The 23,833-nt window shown below is 45.0% G+C and overlaps 1 protein-coding gene and 1 long non-coding RNA gene across 5 annotated transcripts in view; one reads left to right on the top strand and one right to left on the bottom strand.

The window, feature by feature from the left end:
* The window catches only part of CHD4 (chromodomain helicase DNA binding protein 4), a 31,304-nt gene extending 7,749 nt beyond the window's left edge, over positions 1-23,555 (bottom strand). For 3 of the 4 annotated variants that reach the window (XM_072129758.1, XM_072129759.1, XM_072129760.1), the window contains exons 1-25: positions 23,451-23,555; positions 21,840-21,985; positions 12,556-12,674; positions 12,227-12,412; positions 11,518-11,636; positions 11,180-11,433; positions 10,783-10,907; positions 10,546-10,681; positions 10,281-10,456; positions 9,965-10,201; positions 9,684-9,887; positions 9,383-9,591; positions 8,882-9,013; positions 8,711-8,807; positions 8,438-8,629; positions 8,156-8,356; positions 7,931-8,068; positions 7,733-7,854; positions 7,446-7,619; positions 7,232-7,373; positions 7,006-7,137; positions 6,602-6,719; positions 6,357-6,481; positions 6,027-6,261; positions 5,769-5,941 (exon numbers count right to left, since the gene is read on the bottom strand). In XM_072129758.1, the coding sequence (XP_071985859.1) occupies positions 5,769-5,941; positions 6,027-6,261; positions 6,357-6,481; positions 6,602-6,719; positions 7,006-7,137; positions 7,232-7,373; positions 7,446-7,619; positions 7,733-7,854; positions 7,931-8,068; positions 8,156-8,356; positions 8,438-8,629; positions 8,711-8,807; positions 8,882-9,013; positions 9,383-9,591; positions 9,684-9,887; positions 9,965-10,201; positions 10,281-10,456; positions 10,546-10,681; positions 10,783-10,907; positions 11,180-11,433; positions 11,518-11,636; positions 12,227-12,412; positions 12,556-12,674; positions 21,840-21,912 (3,819 nt within the window). In that variant the 5' untranslated portion in view covers positions 21,913-21,985; positions 23,451-23,555. The remainder of the gene's footprint in view (positions 1-5,768; positions 5,942-6,026; positions 6,262-6,356; positions 6,482-6,601; positions 6,720-7,005; positions 7,138-7,231; positions 7,374-7,445; positions 7,620-7,732; positions 7,855-7,930; positions 8,069-8,155; positions 8,357-8,437; positions 8,630-8,710; positions 8,808-8,881; positions 9,014-9,382; positions 9,592-9,683; positions 9,888-9,964; positions 10,202-10,280; positions 10,457-10,545; positions 10,682-10,782; positions 10,908-11,179; positions 11,434-11,517; positions 11,637-12,226; positions 12,413-12,555; positions 12,675-21,839; positions 21,986-23,450) is intronic. The other variant, XM_072129761.1, reaches the window with a different exon arrangement.
* On the top strand, positions 159-2,008 carry LOC140105732 (uncharacterized). Its single transcript, XR_011850631.1, has 2 exons — positions 159-270; positions 1,889-2,008. It is a non-coding gene; the product is annotated as an uncharacterized lncRNA (long non-coding RNA).
* Positions 23,556-23,833: the final 278 nt, after the last annotated feature.

The following is a 23,833-nucleotide window of genomic DNA, read 5'->3' as shown; positions in this document are numbered from 1 at the left end:
ACCCCCTGTGCCCGGCTCAGAATACTAAAGGCTTGTGCACCTGCATGTCCATGGACAGATTTCTTTTCAGTGGAAGTAAAAATGTAGAAAACAGTAGTTACTTACCGGTAATGATGTTTCCTCGAACCACGACGGCACCAACCAGAGAGAGAGGGATCCGCCCCCAGGGACAGGAAACCTGAGCATAAAAAACACGCCCTTCCTATCCTGCCTCAGTGGTTACAGAGACTTGGAAGAACCTTATTAGTACATCAGAAAAAACATTTCCATGTAAGCATAATTCTGATGCCCAAAATTATTATTATTTATATTTAATTATATTAACTCTACCCATGGACTACCACAAATAAAAAAGGTAGGAAAAAACACCCGGGTGGGAATATACCTGGTGCCGTCGTGGTTCGAGGAAACATCATTACCGGTAAGTAACTACTGTTTTCCCCATCACCACGACGGCACCAACCAGAGAGATTTTCAGAGAGAAACATTTAGGGAGGGATAACAGAGGAGAGCGATTTTCTCTGGTAAAGAGTTCAAGAGTACCCACCACATTTAACCGATAGTGTTTAAAGAAAGTGTGGGGGGTAAACCCGCATGCTGCCTGACAGATCCGGTCCCAGGATGCATGTCTAAATTATACCCAAGATGTGGCAAGTGCTCGGGTAGAAAGGGCACTGATAATTTTTTGAGACTACATAGGTCAAATTCTACTCTTTATAGAGGTCTAGACCACCGAGTAAACTGATTATTTGCCTTTACGCAATACACATACTCTTAGGATATATTATAACCCGAACCCCTGGCCTCTAGGTTATGAAAACCTTCTTCCCCTTCAGATTTTGAATTGGTGCCAAGGGACATAAGAAATATTCTGTATGACCAATAATAGATAGTGGAGGTCAGATCGAAAATACTACCGAAGCCACCAGATTAGGTCAACCTTTGCGAGTAGGGACATCCTACTGTGGGACCTAATGTGGAGACTTTATGACCCAATTGCCTCTGGATTTCATGTCAACTTACTAACCAGAAAAAACTGAAGGGTTTTTTTTTTTTTTTTTTTTAAGAGAAAAAAATGATACTAGAGAATATTAGAATGTTCCAAATCAATCTGAGATTTGCATGACGGACAAAAGCTCTGCCAGTCCTCTATTTATTTAGGATGTTCCTAAGGAATGTGTTACAGAGCATATTCCTTTACACTGTATGATCCTCTGACAATTTACTCCTTGTTTGTTCCCCGATTGTTATAATCTTCAGAACTTTGAGAATGACTTTTCGACCGACTCCAGATTCTCTGAAAAACTGTACCTTCTACCTAGGTTCCTACACCTTAAGAAGACAGTACATATAATAACTATAAGAACCTCTTAGAATCCTGACAGCAGCTTGTTTAGATTCCAGAGGACTGACCCCTAGACTGTCTAGTGAAAATTACAGCCTGTACCTTACTTGCAGAAAAACAAGTTGTAGAGGTCTTAAAAACTAAACTAAGACCTGGTAAACAGTAGATAAAAACTGGTTTATACTATATCCATTTTAAACCTTGCTATAAGAAGGGACAGCTTTGCCCCAATGGAAGATAACCTCCCTATATGCAACACAGAGGAATGACTGGACATGAATGGAAACATCAGGGCCATCGCTTCCATTGTTCCAGATGACTATTCAGGATCTGCGCGTGTGGCAAAAATTGACGCGGCTTGGGCTGAAGGAAAGATGTGGTTTAGTATTATGTGGGTATATGATAGGTCAGTGATGGCGAACCCTTTATAGCCTCAGTGCCCAAACCTCAACCAAAAGCGACTTATCTATTGCAAAACTCCAGCGCAGCAACCTAAGCAGTAATGTATTTCTCTTTGTTAATTGACAAATTTCATTCCTTCAGCCTCCCAAGGACACCAACCCGGTTGAAAGGAAGAGGGCAAATTCATCTATCATTGTAAGAAGATTCTGCAGGCTGACTCTGAGATCTGTCATGTGAACTTTATTCTGTGGTGATGGTCTGGGTGCCCACAGAAAAGGCTGCCTCTGGCACCTATGCCATAGGTTTGCCACCCTTGTGACAGGTGAATGGCTCCCTGACATCATAAGGACTTGTGCACCTGCACACATAGTAATATCATAGTAACAATATTTTTTATCTCCCTTGGAGTTCTAAGTCATAAAAGTAAATGATTGTTATTTCACATGAATATATTTGAAACAGATGAATGTTGTTCACTACAAGTTATTAATGGCGGATTTGTACAATTTGGTTGTAAAATGCACCTGGTATGATCACATGCTTAATTGAAGTTGTTCATATATGTGGAATGTTGGATTTATCACAATTTTTTTTTTTTTTTTTTGAGTTTGGAATGCCGTCTAGTATATCTGCCTGGTGTGTCAAGACCAGTACTGAGGTTTTCACCAACAAAGCTTTTTGTTATTGTTTTGGTGCTACTGGACTTTCGAATGTTTTTCCAGGTCTGAGAGGATGCGCTGACAGCCTGTCAGGCTCCACTAGTTTAGAATCTGCAAAATATACTTAAATCTGCAGGACATGAAAAGAGACACTGACTTGCTCTATTTTTGTGACCTTGAAAGGAAGCAGACTGTTGGGCTTATACTAATAAGCAGACAACCATCAGGGGAATCATATCCCCTTGGGAAAAACTCCCCAAGTCTGGGTACACATGGATATTGGGAGTCTGCTGTACCAGCAAAACACAATGCAAGGAGCATATCCTACCCCAATTCATCATCTCTTGCTCCCCTGTAGAGCAACCGCTCGGAGCAAGGATTCCGGAACCATTCACATTACCTGCTTACCTGGGGACCAGCTGCTTCCAGCAAGGACTCTGGCATCGTTCACATTACTCGCTTACCTGTGAAACTACTTCTTCTATCAAGGTTTTTTGGCATACTTCCCATTATCTTGTGGGTACTTGTGGAGCCACCCCCCACAGACAGTTTTATGTTATCATTCACATTACCTTGTGTATCTGTGGAAAACTGTTCACAGCCTGGATTATGTAATAGTTCACATTACCTTGGGTATTTGTGGAACCACCGCTCACAGCCTGGATCATTCACATTACTTTGTGTATCTGTGGAAACTATTCACAGCAAGGATTATGTAATTATTCACATTGCCTTGGGTATTTGTGGAACCACTGCTCTCAGCAAGGAGTATAGCATCATTCACATTACTCTGTATCTGTGGAACTATTCACCGCAAGGATTATGTAATTATTCACATTGCCTTGGGTATTTGTGGAACCACCGCTCACAGCCTGGATCATTCACCTTACTTTGTGTATCTGTGGAACTATTCACCGCAAGGATTATGTAATTATTCACATTGCCTTGGGTATTTGTGGAACCACCGCTCACAGCCTGGATCATTCACCTTACTTTGTGTATCTGTGGAACTATTCACCGCAAGGATTATGTAATTATTCACATTGCCTTGGGTATTTGTGGAACCACCGCTCACAGCCTGGATCATTCACCTTACTTTGTGTATCTGTGGAAACTATCCATAGCCTGGATTATGTAATAGTTCACATTACCTTGGGTATTTGTGGAACCACCGCTCACAGCCTGGATCATTCACATTATTTTGTGTATCTGTGGAAACTATTCACAGCAAGGATTATGCAATTATTCACATTACCTTGGGTATTTGTGGAACCACTTAACAGCAAGGAACATAGCATCATTCACATTACTCTGTATCTGTGGAACTATTCACAGCAAGGGATATATCATAATTCACATTACCCTGCATCTGTGAAACTATTTCCAGCAAGGATTGAGGCATAATTAACAATATACTCTATACCTCATGTGATACAATTGCTGATAGCAAAGATTATGGTATTAATCATATTACCATTTCCCTATCTTGGCCTCCCTGGTCTGAGGTTGTTGGGGGGGGGGGGGGGTGACTCCTTGTCAGGCTCCATGAGCCTGCCTTTAGTGATGGATTCCCATCTTTCAGTGTACGGACACTCAAAGTCCACTTTCTCAGCGAATACATAGTCAAATGTTAATGTGTTAATGGTCCCGCAACCACAATGTGTTATATGAATAAACCTTTTATATCCTATTGTATGTAGATGTACAAGGTTGGAGAGAGCAGTTTGAATTAGGTTAGGAAACTGCACATCTGTTAACAAACTGCAATATGCCAACACTGAGTTGTTTAAAACCTAACAAGTTTTGCAGGCATAGCCCATATAATAAATGTTTTACTACATCTTGTAATCTTGAGTTTCCAAATGATCAATGTTGATGGGAACTCACTTTTAGTCCAGGCCATGCTTTATAAAAGCAGCATGTGGTTCATCAGACCTTCCAAGATAACTGAAAAATAACCATGTGCTCTGTGAGGGGTCTCAGTCCTGCACAACTCTCCACCTAGGAGGAGAGGCTAACCTGCAAGTCGTTAGATAATTAACTCAGCCTGCAAGAGTAATTAATCAAAAGCTGTGACCTGAGCTACTAACCAGGATTACAGACCATCTTCCCATTCTGGGACTTGCAGATTTTAAAGCTGCATAGATGCAGCCCCCTCACAAAAGCAAGCACGTTTAGTTTAGAATGGCTGGTAGCCTTTCCATAGGTTAACCAGAATTCATATTACACACTACATATCATGAGTGTAATAGAAGAAAAGTAGACTTACCACCCAGAACTCTCATATAGGTACAGAGGTTCTGCCGGGTCTGTGGGGATACGGTGAGCTCCTTGTCAGGTTCCGTTAGCCCCTCAAATGGATAATCCAACAGACACAAACCAATCCAACTGGAGGCGTGTTCTGTACGGGACGCCAGAAGTCCCATCCTGTTAGCGCCATTCACCATGTGAGGTGTGTCTGGAGAGTTGTCACACCATGTAAACTCCGAATCCTGCTTCTAAAGATGTCGGACACGGCTGGGCTCCCACTCTGGGGTCAGCAGCGTGCAGCAGGAACCCCGAACAGGCGCACTCTAGTCCCCACATCATGCTGTTTCTGGGGCTAGGCTTTGGATCACTCCAGATCTGGACGATCTCCAGCTCACTGGCTGGGTTCAAAACCCTAGTACCTGTTGTCTGACAGGTACTAGGTAATAGTTCTCTACACACTCAGGTTCCCGCCAGGGACAGGAAACCACTGAGGCAGGATAGGAAGGGCGTGTTTTTTATGCTCAGGTTTCCTGTCCCTGGGGGCGGATCCCTCTCTCTCTGGTTGGTGCCGTCGTGGTGATGGGGAAATTATATTGGAAAATTGCTGAAGTTTTCCTTACTCAAACCATATCAATTTGCTGGAATCTGATAAACCTGTTCTTTAATGACAATCCTTTAGTGGCGTCTGCATTTCCAGGTAAAATTCACACACTGCATTTTGAAACCATTAAAGCGGGGGAGGAGCTTTTCCCAAACGAGGTGTTTGGACCTTAAAAAAACTTGGACAGGAATAACCAATGTGTTCTGCATTGTTGCGAAAGCCTGAGCGACTTGTTTCTGATGAAAAGCCCTTTGGTTGCAACTCCTCCATGCAGCTCTTGAATTGCATTAAAAGCGCAGTGTGTGAACGCCGCCTCGAAGGCTCAGGTGTGCTCCAGCAACCAGATTTTTGTGTTTTAACATGTGGAACGCAGAAAACTTTTTCCTGAAAAGTGTTTTATTGCTAAATATTGTATGTTGTATAGTGATACTTTTCCAGATATCGTATCGCACTAAAGATGGTGCAACCCTGAGGGCAATAAAGGAGGCAGAAATGATGCATTTACACTCACCTCCATCTCCTCCTCACGGACCACATATTGGGCCACTTTGAAGGAGCTCAGATATTCGTTCATTCCTTGCACCTCCGCTTCTTCGACCACATCTTGGTTCCTGTCCAACAATCGGGCTATGGCCTTATCGTCGTAATGGATGACACTGCTGTCCTCAACTTCCTTATTGTCACCTGTGATAATAAACAAAGTGAAGTTGCAAAGCGAGTAAAAGGGTGAATTACCAAGTGCTGTTCTGGTTTCCAAAGGATACTCTACCTTCTGCAGCCTCATCTTTGAATAGCTCCTCAGTACCAAACTTCAGGATATCATCCAGTTCCTGCTTGGACATTGATCCTGTCTTGGAGCCGAGCCCGGGTCTTACAACCAAATGTGTGAGCATCATCTTCTTTTTTGCTACCTGAGTGATCCTTTCTTCCACAGAAGCTCTGGTTACAAAGCGGTAAATCATGACCTTTTTATTCTGACCAATACGATGGGCTCTGCTGAAAGCCTATGGAGCAATGGGAAATGAAAGATCAATATGTGTTACTGATGGACAAGAAAGCACCACAAACCAAAACCCCCCCAAAATCAGCACTTTAGTACCTGAATATCATTGTGAGGGTTCCAGTCCGAGTCATAGATAATCACAGTATCGGCTGTGGCAAGGTTAATTCCCAAACCTCCAGCTCGAGTGGACAGAAGGAAACAGAACTGTTGAGCACCCGGCGCTGAAATACAGTAAAAAGAAGATTAATCTTTTTTCAATAACGTTTATAAGCGAAGTCTTTAGATCATGTAGCAGGTAATTACTGGCTTACTGTAATGCGAGGCAGTCTACCTATACTCACCGTTAAAGCGGTCAATGGCTTCTTGACGCATGTTTCCAGTGATTCCTCCATCTATTCTCTCGTATTTATAGCCCTCATGTTCCATGAAGTCTTCCAGCAAGTCCAACATCTTGGTCATCTGAACACAGAGGAGGGACGTGAATAGAACTGAAATGCATTTACTGCAGTGCAACAAACCTTATACATGCAGAAGGCTAACAATTTTGCAACTGAACTGGTGTTAGTCTCCTTCAGGTCTACGGCCAAATTCCTACACCTAGATGGGAGGCAGAGCGTCTTATCCTGCAAGCAACTCGCCTTATATTACAAGCAGTGCTCCAAGTATTCTGCTTAAAACTGATTTTTGAGCACAAGCCCTTAAGGCTATTACTTCCTTTACATATCAAGAATACCCAACCTCTAACCTGGGAGAAGATGAGGACTCTGTGTCCATCATCCTTCAGTTTTCTCAGCATCTTCTGCAGAAGAAAACACTTTCCCGCCCCCTTGATGAGGGCACTGCCGTCATACATCCCATTAGGCATCTTGGGAGCTTCCTGGAAAACAAAGGCAAGAACAAAAAGTAGTGTAAGCACATCATCCTCTACCCAGTTATTAAACCACGGATTTAAGGCAAGCAAGCTTTCTTACCATAGCAGCCACGGGGAAGAGGTATGGATGGTTGCAGCATTTTTTGAGGTCCATCACCACATTGAGTAAAGATACCTGGTTACCTCCTCCTCGAGCATTCAGGGCCTCAAAATTTCTAGTGAGGATGAACTTGTAATATTTCCTGAAATAAAGAGAAGATTAGTATATAACACAACACAGGATAAATAAGAGCCAGCCTTGCGGTATTACTCACTTCTGCATGGGACTGAGCTCAACACGAACAATCAGCTCCGTCTTGGAAGGCATGTTCTTGAAGACATCGGCCTTCAATCTTCTCAACATGTGGGGACCCAACATGTCATGAAGCTTCTTGATTTGATCTTCCTTTGCAATGTCAGCAAATTCTTCAAGGAAACCTTCCAGATTGCTTGAGGAAACCAACAATATGATACATAAAAAACAAATAGAAACTTCTTCCCATTTCTGTGTAACTATGGGATAAATAAGGGTTGAAGTCCATGACTTCTTCGGTCTACGTACTTGAAACGCTCTGGTGTCAAGAAGTTCAGTAAATGGAACAACTCCTCCAGGTTGTTCTGCAATGGGGTTCCGGTCAAAAGCAGCTTGTGCTGAAGACTGTATCCATTAAGAACCCTGAAAAACTGGGGAGGACCAGAGATGTTAGCTGAGCAAAGTACAATCGGAAAAAACTACAAAACTTAGTAGATATCAACTTACCTTAGACTGGTTATTTTTCAAACGATGAGCTTCATCTACTACCAAGCAGGCCCAATCTATGGAGCCCAAGACAGCCATGTCAATGGTGATCAGCTCATAGGACGTCAGCAAAACGTGGAACTTTACAGACGCCTCTTTCTGTAAAGGGAGAAAATGGAAGAATTAAACTCATAACATAAGAAGGTCCAAACCCAAAATGACAACTAAAAATAAGCTGGGACAAACCTTCATGCGCGATGCTTTCTTGCCTCCTCGTATAGCATTGTCCTCGAAGGAGAACTCATTCTCTCTAATAACAGCACGGCTGTCCTTGTCTCCAACATACGTGACGACGTACATATCAGGCGCCCACATCTCAAACTCTCGTTCCCAGTTGATGATGGTGGAAAGGGGAGCGCTGACCAAGAAGGGACCTTTTGAGTGCCCCTAAAATATAAAATAAAACCCGATCATTGCAATCTAGTCATTCAATTCATTTATTACAGAACATACATCCCGGACACTTACCTCCTTATAGAGAGAATACAAGAAGACGGCTGTCTGCACAGTCTTTCCCAGCCCCATCTCATCAGCAAGGATGGTGTCAGTGCCTTGTGCCCATGAGAAGCGTAACCAATTCAATCCTTCCAGCTGGTAAGGGTGCAGGGTACCTCCGGTGGAATCCAGGTATTCTGGCTGACGATCATACTTCACTGTAGGCTGGAAGAGAAGAAGAAGTGAGCACCATTACAGATGTGATGCTACACTCCCACAGGTGAATAAGACGGTGCAACAACTTACATCTACTGTAGGAGTTTCTGGTGGTCTCTCAAGTTTCTTTACTTTGACTTTCTTCACTTTCTTCCCAGGACGGCCTTCATCTCCACACATAAGCTCCCTGTACACGACATTAGACAGTTTAATTATTGGTACATGGCAGCTATAGGATGAAGCCATTCCACCACAACTTACCTGTGATTCCAATAGGCTTGTTTGTAAATGTCAAAATCTTGTACTTCTGCATCTTCCAGTTCCCAGGACGCCTGGTCATATGCCAGATCTCTCCACTTGATCAGGTAATGGACGTTTCCCTTCTTGTCAACACTGAAAGCAAAAACCAGAAGGTATTCAGAAAGTGGGACCAATATTACTCAGTCATTATAAACTTTATAATAATCTTTATTTGTATAGTGCTAATAAATTTCGTAGCTTGACAAAACATAGGGGACATATACAAGTAAAATACTACATTAACAGAGTACAAACAGTCATGGAACAGCAGCTTACAGTCCATGAGGAGGGGGTAGGGGGTGGCGCATGGACTTACAGTATGAGGGCAAAGGGGTTATTCCCCACAAAAACATTGGAAAATACATTTTGCATATCACAATTTAGGGGCTTCATGCAGCTCTATAACAGGAGCTCAGGAACACGACCACTTTACAATACGAATAACCCTTTCGCATCCCTTACCTGTGATTTAGGATTCGGTGAATCATAACCCATTCTGGTTTGATGCCGTAACGATAAAATCTCTCCTCCATTTCTAAATATTTAGGATCTTTGTTTTTCCTCTTGCGGCTTTTCTCTTCTTCATCGACCCCGTAATCACTAGCGGGAGGGTCATCCATGTCATTTTTCCTCTGGTAGTTTCTAAACATAACCTGACAGTGCAACTCCAGCTGTAAGACGACATGGAATACAAGTAAGCATGAGATTCACGTTTGTAACCTTACACACCCCAAATATCTTTGTAGCAGTACAAGTCACATGCCTGCAGTTCTGTCACCCAGGAGCAGTGCAGATAAGACATTGCGTGCCACTTGACAAAGAACTCTCGCTCCGGACGTCCTTCCAAGGGTTTGGGTGGAGGAGCATCAGGATCTGCACCGGCTGGCTTTGGGACTGGTGTAGGAGGAGGTGGCTGTCCCCATTTCCAGGTCAATATTTTTTGGATTTTACCTTTAAGTGCAGGACACTAGAGGGAGAAGCAGGTTATTAATTTCTATTGCCAAGATCACAAAAAGCACAGTGTATGGTTGTAAGGCTACTCACTGTGCATCTAGGACACAGCCACTCTCCATTAGGGATCTCTGGCAGTGGTGGATTTAGACAGTGAATATGGTAAGAGGATGGGCAGGCATCACAACAAAGCAGCTCTCCTCCATCTTTACAAACACGACAGAACTCCATGTGATGATCTTCTTCCTCTGGGTCACCTACAGTCTCATCCAAGTCATCGTCAATCTCTGAATTGTCCTCTTTTGCTTCCCACTGGACTCCTTCCTTTTCCTGCAATATAATATGATTATAAGTATGGATGAGTAACAGCGGTAAAAGACAAATGGCGCTGGGAACCACGGTCACTTACACAGTGAGGACAGCTCCACTTGCCCTCAGGTGCTTTATCCATGTCTGGGTCCAAGCAAACCATGTGGTAAGCGCGCGGGCAGGTGTCACACAAGATGATCTCGCCTCCTTGCTGGCACACCTCGCAGTAATCCTGGTGGTCCGTCTCGTAACCATCGACGCCTCCTGCCGTGTCATCTACCAATTAGAGCTCATCATTCAAACAATCACAGTGGTCACAAGACCCCCCCCCCCCCAGCCCACTAAATGTTACTGCCAATACTTACCCTTCTTTTTCTTCTTGTTGGATTTAAGTTTCCTCCGGCTTCGGCTGCTTTTGCTGGTTGAGCCATCAGATACAGACATGCTGTTCATGCTGCCTTCGTCATAGTCCGAGTCTACATCAAGGTCCTCCTCCTCACTCTAAGACGCAAGATTTAGCAATAAAGTAAAAACTTTAAGATGCCTCAACTATAACAAAACCCATTTCTAAAATAAAAATGGCCAATTTATACATCACTTACAGATGAGCGTTTGCGTTTGGAGCCAAATCCCCCCAGTTTGATCTTCAGAGGAGCCACTTTCTTGGCTTTGGTTTTCTTATTTTCGGGTGGACGGACAATCTTTGGTTTCTTTCTGGCATTGGGCCCTTAGAAATTATTCAAAGAGCAAGTTAGAAACCTGACAACCTGGTTATCTGCGAAGGGATTGGCTAGAACACAGATATATTGGCTAACATGCGAGTGTTACATGAATACCCCGGTCTGATACAGCCCGTTGATGTTAGCCCTAAGAACCACTGCTCCCACATCAGCCAATAACTCAAAATTTGTTTACAGAACAGTAATTGCTGGAATCACTCCAAAAACACTTGTATAGCTGCCCCCATAACCCTTTCCAAGCTTTTGTATTCCACTTTACCTTTTCCTTCCTTGGTTTTGGCTTTGCGCAGGGGAACCTCGGCCGGGGGTGGAGGTGGCGGTGGGGCTGGTGCAGCCTCTGGTGCAGCCACCATGCTTTCTACCACAGCCACAGCAGCGGCCGCAGCAGCAGCCACGGAGGCGCCAGAGCTGCCCTTCAGCGGGTTGTTGGTACTAAACTCTCTCCATTTGGCTCCGAGAACCATCATCATCTTGGATACAGCAATTTTGGGGTTCTTGGCAGCTATGAGCGGCCTTTACAAGTGAAGGATGGAAAACATTAATACAAGGAGAGCGCAATCTTTTAAAATAAACATTTTTACTAAAGAAAATACGCACCGAACAAATTGACTGAAAGCTTTATAATTGGTCAGCGTCCTGTAATCGTCCTCTGTAAACACGTGGTCAATGTCCTCCATTCCCCAATCCTCCAGGAGATGCCCTGAAGACTTTGGTTCCTATTATCAAAAAGTCCAAAAATGTGAGTATCAATAATAAGCCGGACTGTAAGACCTACAGAAAATCTGTACAAACCCAAAAACTGATATAACCTTGCTAAGGATGGATATATCATCAGCTCAGTTGATGAGCTGAATTCAGCAATATTATTCCACAAAACCCCCTAGAAGGCCAGAGATCCCATAATCACTATCAGCAATCACCCTGGCCAGTATGTACAGATAAGGGCTCAGGATGCTGGGCCGGGACAGGGAGAGGTATATAGATTTTGTAAATGTAACCCTACTTAACCTAGTAAACCCTGGATATGCATCACATTACAAAATTGTTATAGCAATTTAAGATCTAGCACTGACAGATCTCTATAAACCCTAATAATTGAATGTTCTGCTCTCCCACTGTGACCCACACACAGTGCACACAAGTCCTGTCTTGTTTTTGGGGGTATGAATGGTAATCGGGAAACTAGACAAGCAGCAGTTAAACAACCATCATCTTCCATCCCAGTAATCCTAATAATGGAGCCAAATGGGGGAAATAGGGAGGGGGGTCCAGGACGAACCCCAGAACATGGCGCTATATAACGCACCTTTGAATCATCGTCGTCATCTTCCTCCTCCTCACGCTTCATCTTTGTTTTCTTCTCCTTCTTCTGGGTCAGCTTTTTCTTCTTTTTCTTGCCAGGGGTGTAATCGCTGCCTTCGCTGTCAGATCGACCAGGGCCTCCATCATCCTCTCCAAAATCATTACCTTCACCAGAGCTATCGTCCAAGTCCTGGAAAGAGAAGCACAAAGCCACTAAGCGTGCATATCCATGCCGGGAAGACTTCGCCATTGTGCCGAGGCCGGACCTGAGCCCCGTTCTTTGGACCCACACATCAGTGCTGCAAACGGATGTGCCCCATTCATGTCACTCACTTCCTTCTTCTGTCTCTTCCCTTTGGGAGTCTTGGATTCCCGCGGCTTTTTAGGCTTCTTTTTCTTCTTGACTTTTGGCGTTTCCACCTCAGAAAGGTCTTCATCTAGGTCATCATCATCTGCAAGGGGAAAATGACACCTTTTAATAGAATAAGATTAGAGGGTAACCAGTTCTTTTACTACATTTTAGGATGTGTGGCATTAGACAGCGCTGCCTCGTCACATGGCCAAAATGCTCAGGATAATAAAAGGATCACCTCGATGTAAGAGGAGGGGGAGGGGCGGGGGAGGGGTAAGACATGAAGGTAGCAATATGCAGACACAATGTATCCAGGCAGATAAGCCGATCGTGCGCTGTCATTGGACACGCAGGGCTCTGCAGCCATTTTGTGCATGTGATTTAGGAGCTGCGGTGACCTGGCAGGAATCACCAGTGCGGATGGCAGCGCTGTGCAATATCATCCTACTTACAGGACACGAGAGAGAACCCCCTGCTGTGTGCAGCATATGCAACACTATATGTGCTCCATATCTCAGCCCAAATATAGGTTCCTCCTCGCACAGAGATTAGGAGAATTAATCTGCATGGCTGCTCCATGACACAGATACAGCGAGGGAGCACCAGGATGATGGTCACTCAGGCCGGGAAACCCTTCTAGTAACTATAGGATTGAGTATTAGTAACATAAGGGAGAAGAGCCCCATCAAAAGCCCCTGAACACGATGGACACTGCCGTCACTATCAGAGGTTACAGGGAGCCACGGGGACCTCTGCTGCTCAATACTTTAGTTCATTGCGGCCTGAGAGCTGCAGGTCCCCAGATTTAGGCCACGATGGAGCGGGTGATAATCTGACCCCAGACTATGTCCAGGTCTCATAGTGAAAGCCATGATATAGATGATATCACTATATAGATCTATACAGTATAGAGGGCGCCATGCTGTGTACCCAGGGTCAGGACATTGGCTTCTATTCATCACTGGGGAGGCCGTATACTTCTGCTATCCCGCTATATACCATCATATGAGGCCCAGCACTGCAGCCGCACACTAGGGGGACACCCCAGTCACATGTGACAGCCCTCAGGTCACCGCTCAGTTGCTGGGTAGGAGAACAAAAGCCCGGGAAAGGCAGGAATAGGAGCTGACATGGGGGAGGGGGCGAGCATGGCATGAGACGAGGAGGAGGAGGAGGAGGAGGAAGCACGGACAGACCGGAGCACAAGGCGCCCAGCAGGGGACCAGGCACACATCCAGGAGGGGAGCACATGCAGGGGGAGGGGGGGGCTTCCGTGTCTGACAACCCCGCCCACATTGCACACGCAGCCCCACAAGCTTTTGTTTCTTTAGGACAGGACAGTTAATGGCCGCTTTACTTTCCAACTTTGACAAGATGGCAGCACCCAAACAACCAGACCCAGGAGAGGCGCACGCTCCTACATAGGTTTCCAATCCCAAATCAAGGAAAACCTTGTGTAGCCTCCATATACACAAGACACTACAGCATAAAGGGCCAAGAAAACACAACACACATTGTAAGAAAGTATCTGACTTATGGAAAGTCGCCCTTCTGCCACACGTGCGTCGCACTTACCACATGCGCCAGGACAATGGGCCGAAGGGTTGTCAGAATTATACCCATTTTGTTACATGGCTCAGCGGGACCAGATCAAACCCTGCCCCATCTATAGGGCAGAACGTTACACACCAGTGCGGAGGAGCAGGTCTGCGAGCCCCATATAGGTGACAGGACCTGGGGGTATTACATGACTGTACATGGATGCCTTATATATATACACACCAGTGCGGAGGAGCAGGTCTGCAAGCCCCATATAGGTGACAGGACATGGGGGTATTACATGACTGTACATGGATGCCTTATATATATACACACCAGTGCGGAGGAGCAGGTCTGCGAGCCCCATATAGGTGACAGGACATGGGGGTATTACATAACTGTACATGGATGCCTTATATATATACACACCAGTGCGGAGGAGCAGGTCTGCGAGCCCCATATAGGTGACAGGACCTGGGGGTATTACATAACTGTACATGGATGCCTTATATATATACACACCAGTGCGGAGGAGCAGGTCTGCGAGCCCCATATAGGTGACAGGACATGGGCTATTACATGACTGTACATGGATGCCTTATATATACACACCAGTGCGGAGGAGCAGGTCTGCGAGCCCCATATAGGTGACAGGACCTGGGCTATTACATAACTGTACATGGATGCCTTATATATATATACACACCAGTGCCGAGGAGCAGGTCTGCGAGCCCCATATAGGTGACAGGACCTGGGGCTATTATATAACTGTACATGGATGCCTTATATATATATATATATATATATACACACCAGTGCGGAGGAGCAGGTCTGCGAGCCCCATATAGGTGACAGGACATGGGCTATTACATGACTGTACATGGATGCCTTATATATATACACACCAGTGCGGAGGAGCAGGTCTGCGAGCCCCATATAGGTGACAGGACCTGGGCTATTACATGACTGTACATGGATGCCTTATATATATACACACCAGTGCGGAGGAGCAGGTCTGCGAGCCCCATATAGGTGACAGGACCTGGGCTATTACATAACTGTACATGGATGCCTTATATATATACACACCAGTGCGGAGGAGCAGGTCTGCGAGCCCCATATAGGTGACAGGACCTGGGCTATTACATAACTGTACATGGATGCCTTATATATATACACACCAGTGCGGAGGAGCAGGTCTGCGAGCCCCATATAGGTGACAGGACCTGGGCTATTACATAACTGTACATGGATGCCTTATATATATATATATATATATATACACACCAGTGCGGAGGAGCAGGTCTGCGAGCCCCATATAGGTGACAGGACCTGGGCTATTACATAACTGTACATGGATGCCATATATATATATATATATACACACCAGTGCGGAGGAGCAGGTCTGCGAGCCCCATATAGGTGACAGGACATGGGCTATTACATGACTGTACATGGATGCCTTATATATATACACACCAGTGCGGAGGAGCAGGTCTGCGAGCCCCATATAGGTGACAGGACCTGGGGCTATTATATAACTGTACATGGATGCCTTATATATATACACACCAGTGCGGAGGAGCAGGTCTGCGAGCCCCATATAGGTGACAGGACCTGGGGCTATTATATAACTGTACATGGATGCCTTATATATATATATATATATATATACACACACCAGTGCGGAGGAGCAGGTCTGCAAGCCCCATATAGGTGACAGGACATGGGGCTATTATATAACTGTACATGGATGCCTTATATATATATATATATATATATATATATACACACCAGTGCGGAGGAGCAGGTCTGCGAGCCCCATATAGGTGACAGGACCTGGGCTATTACATAACTGTACATGGATGTATAATGGATGCCATATATATATATACACCTTATGGATTAGAGCCCATATAGGAGGTGACAGGACCTGGGCTATTACATAACTGTATATGGATGTATAATGGATGCCTTATATATACACACCTTATGGATTAGAGCCCATATAGGAGGTGACAGGACCTGGGGCTATTACATAACTGTACATGGATGTATAATGGATGCCTTATATATATATATACACCTTATGGATTAGAGCCCATATAGGAGGTGACAGGACCTGGGGCTATTACATAACTGTATATGGATGTATAATGGATGCCTTATATATACACACCTTATGGATTAGAGCCCATATAGGAGGTGACAGGACCTGGGGCTATTACATAACTGTACATGGATGTATAATGGATGCCTTATATATATATATATATATATACCTTATGGATTAGAGCCGATATAGGAGGTGACAGGACCTGGGGCTATTACATAACTGTACATGGATGTATAATGGATGCCTTATATATATATATACCTTATGGATTAGAGCCGATATAGGAGGTGACAGGACCTGGGCTATTACATAACTGTATATAGATGTATAATGGATGCCTTATATATATATACCTTATGGATTAGAGCCCATATAGGAGGTGACAGGACCCGGGCTATTACATAACTGTACATGGATGTATAATGGATGCCTTATATATATATACACCTTATGGATTAGAGCCCATATAGGAGGTGACAGGACCTGGGCTATTACATAACTGTATATAGATGTATAATGGATGCCTTATATATATATACACCTTATGGATTAGAGCCCATATAGGAGGTGACAGGACCTGGGCTATTACATAACTGTATATGTATGTATAATGGATGCCTTATATATATACACCTTATGGATTAGAGCCCATATAGGAGGTGACAGGACCTGGGCTATTACATAACTGTATATGGATGTATAATGGATGCCTTATATATATATACACCTTATGGATTAGAGCCCATATAGGAGGTGACAGGACCTGGGCTATTACATAACTGTATATGGATGTATAATGGATGCCTTATATATACACACCTTATGGATTAGAGCCCATATAGGAGGTGACAGGACCTGGGCTATTACATAACTGTATATGTATGTATAATGGATGCCTTATATATATACACCTTATGGATTAGAGCCCATATAGGAGGTGACAGGACCTGGGCTATTACATAACTGTATATGGATGTATAATGGATGCCTTATATATACACACCTTATGGATTAGAGCCCATATAGGAGGTGACAGGACCTGGGCTATTACATAACTGTACATGGATGTATAATGGATGCCTTATATATATATACCTTATGGATTAGAGCCCATATAGGAGGTGACAGGACCTGGGCTATTACATAACTGTACATGGATGTATAATGGATGCCTTATATATATATACACCTTATGGATTAGAGCCCATATAGGAGGTGACAGGACCTGGGGCTATTACATAACTGTATATAGATATATATATATATATGGCATCCATTATACATCCATATACAGTTATGTAATAGCCCCAGGTCCTGTCACCTCCTATATGGGCTCTAATCCATAAGGTGTATATATATATAAGGCATCCATTATACATCCATATACAGTTATGTAATAGCCCAGGTCCTGTCACCTCCTATATGGGCTCTAATCCATAAGGTATATATATATATAAGGCATCCATTATACACCTTATGGATTAGAGCCCATATAGGAGGTGACAGGACCTGGGGCTATTACATAACTGTATATAGATGTATAATGGATGCCTTATATATATATATATACACCTTATGGATTAGAGCCCATATAGGAGGTGACAGGACCTGGGCTATTACATAACTGTACATGGATGTATAATGGATGCCTTATATATACACACCTTATGGATTAGAGCCCATATAGGAGGTGACAGGACCTGGGCTATTACATAACTGTACATGGATGTATAATGGATGCCTTATATATACACACCTTATGGATTAGAGCCCATATAGGAGGTGACAGGACCTGGGGCTATTACATAACTGTACATGGATGTATAATGGATGCCTTATATATACACACCTTATGGATTAGAGCCCATATAGGAGGTGACAGGACCTGGGCTATTACATAACTGTATATGGATGTATAATGGATGCAGTACAGCTGCTATATCTGCCATATATATATATACACACCTTAAAGACACCTACAGTGTATTATTACCCACAGCAGGTGAGATTACTGATAATATGGAAGGAGGAGGCCACACTCCACCCCAACATGGTCTATACCAGAGGACTAGAAATAAAACCACAACTTCCATCAAGCTTATCAGGCACAGCCAGGCGGAGGGGGTGGGGGGTGTCTCATGGGGACCCCCAGTCTGTGCCGGTCGCCTCCCTCCATCTTCTCAGTCTAATCGCCCAATCCATGCTCTTCACCTGCCAGAGATCTTAGATTATTCAAACCTCTCACTCAGGTCTCCAGGACTTCTCCCGAGCTGCACAAATTCTCTGGAATGCCCCTAATAAAGCTGACTCTTTAGGCAGATCTATCACCTTCCCTAACTGCATAGACCTCAGCTCTCTCTTTACTAACCCCCACTGTGTCCACCGGATAAGAGGTACCAAGCTCCCGGATTCTCTGCAGTCAGACTGTATATAAGATGCGGCTGATGACCGGTTCAAGCAGAAGCTCGATTATTATATTTTTTTATTCTGTTCCCTTAATAAAGAATAACAGGACCATTATACAAGCTTCAATACCTTTTGTACCCCCCTCCCTGCACCCCTGACTATAAGCGTGTGTCCTCCTTTCATCCTCAGACTGCAAGCTACCCCCCTCAGACTAAGTTTGTGTCCTCCCTTCATGCTCAGACCATAAGCTCTGTCCCCCACAGACAAAGTTCTTGTGCCCCCCCCCTACTCTGCCAACTGTAAGCTCTTGTCATTCCTTCATCAGACCATAAGCTGGGTCCCCCCTCAGAGTGTAAGCTCCTGTGTCATTCCTTCATCAGACCATAAGCTGGGTCCCCCCTCAGAGTGTAAGCTCTTGTGTCATTCCTTCATCAGACCATAAGCTCGGTCCCCCCTCAGAGTGTAAGCTCTTGTGTCATTCCTTCATCAGACCATAAGCTGGGTCCCCCCTCAGAGTGTAAGCTCCTGTGTCATTCCTTCATCAGACCATAAGCTGGGTCCCCCCTCAGAGTGTAAGCTCTTGTGTCATTCCTTCATCAGACCATAAGCTGGGTCCCCCCTCAGAGTGTAAGCTCTTGTGTCATTCCTTCATCAGACCATAAGCTCGGTCCCCCCTCAGAGTGTAAGCTCTTGTGTCATTCCTTCATCAGACCATAAGCTGGGTCCCCCCTCAGAGTGTAAGCTCTTGTGTCATTCCTTCATCAGACCATAAGCTGGGTCCCCCCTCAGAGTGTAAGCTCTTGTGTCATTCCTTCATCAGACCATAAGCTGGGTCCCCCCTCAGAGTGTAAGCTCGTGTCATTCCTTCATCAGACCATAAGCTCGGTCCCCCCTCAGAGTGTAAGCTCTTGTGTCATTCCTTCATCAGACCATAAGCTGGGTCCCCCCTCAGAGTGTAAGCTCCTGTGTCATTCCTTCATCAGACCATAAGCTCGGTCCCCCCTCAGAGTGTAAGCTCTTGTGTCATTCCTTCATCAGACCATAAGCTGGGTCCCCCCTCAGAGTGTAAGCTCTTGTGTCATTCCTTCATCAGACCATAAGCTGGGTCCCCCCTCAGAGTGTAAGCTCTTGTGTCATTCCTTCATCAGACCATAAGCTCGGTCCCCCCTCAGAGTGTAAGCTCTTGTGTCATTCCTTCATCAGACCATAAGCTGGGTCCCCCCTCAGAGTGTAAGCTCTTGTGTCATTCCTTCATCAGACCATAAGCTGGGTCCCCCCTCAGAGTGTAAGCTCTTGTGTCATTCCTTCATCAGACCATAAGCTGGGTCCCCCCTCAGAGTGTAAGCTCTTGTGTCATTCCTTCATCAGACCATAAGCTCGGTCCCCCCTCAGAGTGTAAGCTCTTGTGTCATTCCTTCATCAGACCATAAGCTGGGTCCCCCCTCAGAGTGTAAGCTCTTGTGTCATTCCTTCATCAGACCATAAGCTGGGTCCCCCCTCAGAGTGTAAGCTCTTGTGTCATTCCTTCATCAGACCATAAGCTGGGTCCCCCCTCAGAGTGTAAGCTCTTGTGTCATTCCTTCATCAGACCATAAGCTCGGTCCCCCCTCAGAGTGTAAGCTCTTGTGTCATTCCTTCATCAGACCATAAGCTCGGTCCCCCCTCAGAGTGTAAGCTCTTGTGTCATTCCTTCATCAGACCATAAGCTGGGTCCCCCCTCAGAGTGTAAGCTCTTGTGTCATTCCTTCATCAGACCATAAGCTCGGTCCCCCCTCAGAGTGTAAGCTCTTGTGTCATTCCTTCATCAGACCATAAGCTGGGTCCCCCCTCAGAGTGTAAGCTCTTGTGTCATTCCTTCATCAGACCATAAGCTGGGTCCCCCCTCAGAGTGTAAGCTCTTGTGTCATTCCTTCATCAGACCATAAGCTCGGTCCCCCCTCAGAGTGTAAGCTCTTGTGAGCAGGGCCTATTGCTCCATATGGCGGTTTTTACACAGTAATGTCTTATTCATACACGTCCGTAGTTTTCAGTTTTGATGCAGCTTTAGGTCAACTTTTTGACATCTAAAAAGCGTTTCACCTGAACCCAAAGACATCAAAGCTGACACCCGATTACAGGGTATTTTATGAATTAATGTGTGAACAGACACTGAGGCCACGGGTCTATAACGGGTTTTCATTGCTTTATGGGAAGAACGCATGGTAGGAAGGAAGGAGCTCGTGCTCGGAGCAACACATCACTATTAATGTTTACAGGCAAAACACAAATGTAAACTCCTCCTGTGAATGAAGCTCCACACAGACTCATTATTGAGCCGATTTGTTTCACGTTTGCAGAAAGTGGCCGGAGAGACATGTGCCGGCATCTATCATACAACTGAGGATACAGGATTGTCCGTAGCACCTGCCATACACGGAGCAGGGCAGTCGCAATGGACTCTCAATGACTGATACAAACCAGAAAATATTCTAAAGTTACATGAGAACACACCTCTAGCAGAGGCCGGTCCAGGGGGCTCAGCTAATCCCTGGATCACTGAGGGTCTGAGCACACAAGCACCAGGTGAGCACAGGACCTTTCCCTGCAGGGAAGCGATAGGGGCCCCCAACACTGGAGTTATTTCTCCACAAAGGGGAACGTCTATCACCAGGGGTCAGCACGATTATAACATGCGAATAAGCCCTAAACCGTGGGCCACCCACAAACAAAGCCGCTTCTTTCGTGAACCTGTCCCTTTCTTAGGACAAGTTCACATAGACGTGGTCTTTCTTACAGAAGACACAATATTAGGCGGCGCCTGTACAGGAGCAAGGCGCTGGTGATTACAGGTGAAGGGGAACCCTCCATCGATCTTACATCTCTATGACGCAATGCGCTGGTTACCTGGTGATCTGATTGCTGTCAGTGAATGCGGAAAGTTCTCCCGAGCGATGAAGCGGCTGAAAACCCGCAGCTACCAAATGACTCACAACCGAAACTAAAATGTGAATCTATGTGCAAAACATTCAATCCGCTGAAATACTGTATCAAAGCAGGAGAAAGAAATACACCCGCAGCCCAGACAAATGTAACGTTTACATCCACCAATCAGCCATGAGGGTTTCCATTGCAGGATGTGAATGGCAACTAACAGCAAGCAGAGATCTTGAAAGTTGCCAAAAACTCCACCCCATGAAAGACTTGAGGTATTTGAGCGATTCTTACCTTGATGGTGGCTGCTGTTGAGCATAACCTCGATCTCACCGTCACTACCTGGGGAGCCGGGTCCAGAAGCCATTCTGATAATGGCGCCACGCAGCACAATTCAATATCTGAGGAATGTTGGAGCGAACGAATAAAGGGACAGGAGGCTGTAGTGGGAAAGAAAAACGGCAGAGATATAGAATATATATATAGTGAGACTACAAGGCCACACAACAACCTCACAACTGTCCAGCACAGCCCAATGGCCGACATCTGCATACATCACATAGCACCCATAGGGGAGCACCTATATCTATAGCTACACATACTGTACAGTTATCCAACCCCTCACCCCCCCCCCCTTCCATCCCCTCAGACCCTTGCCATCACTCCCCCTGATGTTATGGGGCAGGTAAACACATCCAGGCGCAGGATAAAGTTCAGAGCCCTTCTAGTGTAATGAGGACATGAATACTGCCGCCAGTGGCCAAGACGTGAAGTGCAGCTTCCGGAGGAGCCCTTTGTCAGGCCAGGCCTGCGTGTGCGGCCGACTGGGGGTAGTAGTCCGTGTAAGAAGCGCAGCTGGGGAGAGGGGACACAGTGTGATTGATGTAGGGCTCAGATAAGAGATTAGCGATTGGACTAATCTAAGGGTTAACAACGAGGGGGGGGGGGGGGCAGTAAAACAATGACACCCCCTCCATTCCCCCCCAGAAGGCATTAACAGTGATGTAAATATACCGACCTGTATATATCCCAACACGTACTGTATATAATACTTTATATCTAACATACATCCCTACAGAATACACATTCCTCACACACATATACATATATATATATACACAGGAATAGCGCACCACTTATATAAACGGCCCATGGCAGTATATACTGATCTATAAGCACTCCTATACATAGTATAGATATAACATAGATAGAATGGTGTATCTCTATCATATACACACACACGGGATCCAGGGCAGTGTAATATATACATGTACACACACTATACATATATACACAGTATCCAGGGCACTATATATATATACTGCCCCGAATACTATACACAATACCCAGGGCAGTGTAATATATATATGTACACACACTATACATATATACACAGTATCCAGGGCACTATATATATACTGCCCCGAATACTATACACGGGATCCAGGGCAGTGTAATATATACATGTACACACACTATACATATATACACAGTATCCAGGGCACTATATATATACTGCCCCGAATACTATACACAATACCCAGGGCAGTGTAATATATACATGTACACACACTATACATATATACACAGTATCCAGGGCACTATATATATACTGCCCCGAATACTATACACAATACCCAGGGCAGTGTAATATATACATGTACACACACTATACACAGGGCAGGGTATACACCACACATACATACATTATACTGCTCTGGATACTATGTATATGTATAGTGTGTATATATAGTATACATACACATTATATACACTGCACATATACACAGTACCCGGGGCAGTATGTGCGTGTATAATGTGTGAATATATATACTGCCCCGCATCCTATATACACAGGCCCCGGCTCCCTCCCGCGGTGTCCCCGCTCCTCCCGGCCGCACTCACCCGGCTCCGGTGCAGACAGCGCGCGCCTCCTGACGGTATATACTCCCGCTCCTGTAACACCGGCAGTGATGGCGGAGACCCCACCCCTTCCCTCGCCCCGCCCCGCCCCGTTACCATGACCACCAGCGCGTTGCCCTAGAGATGGGCCGGCCTGACATCCCATAATAAACCTGAGGGAGTCTAACATCCCATAATAGCCCCCGCCAGACATCCCATAATTATCACCACAAGGAGAAAAAGTGTGACATCCCATAATAGCCCGCACCCGGCATCCCATAATGTATCACCGCGCACATCCCATAATTATGATAACATGAGGGGAACCCGGCATCCCATAATACACAGAGACTGACATCCCATAATACACAGAGACTGAGTGACAT

This window comes from Engystomops pustulosus, chromosome 11 (assembly GCF_040894005.1).
Source record: "Engystomops pustulosus chromosome 11, aEngPut4.maternal, whole genome shotgun sequence".
Lineage (NCBI taxonomy): Eukaryota > Metazoa > Chordata > Amphibia > Anura > Leptodactylidae > Engystomops > Engystomops pustulosus.
Note: the sequence above shows the minus strand (reverse complement) of the source record. Positions and strands in the feature narration are given on the sequence as shown.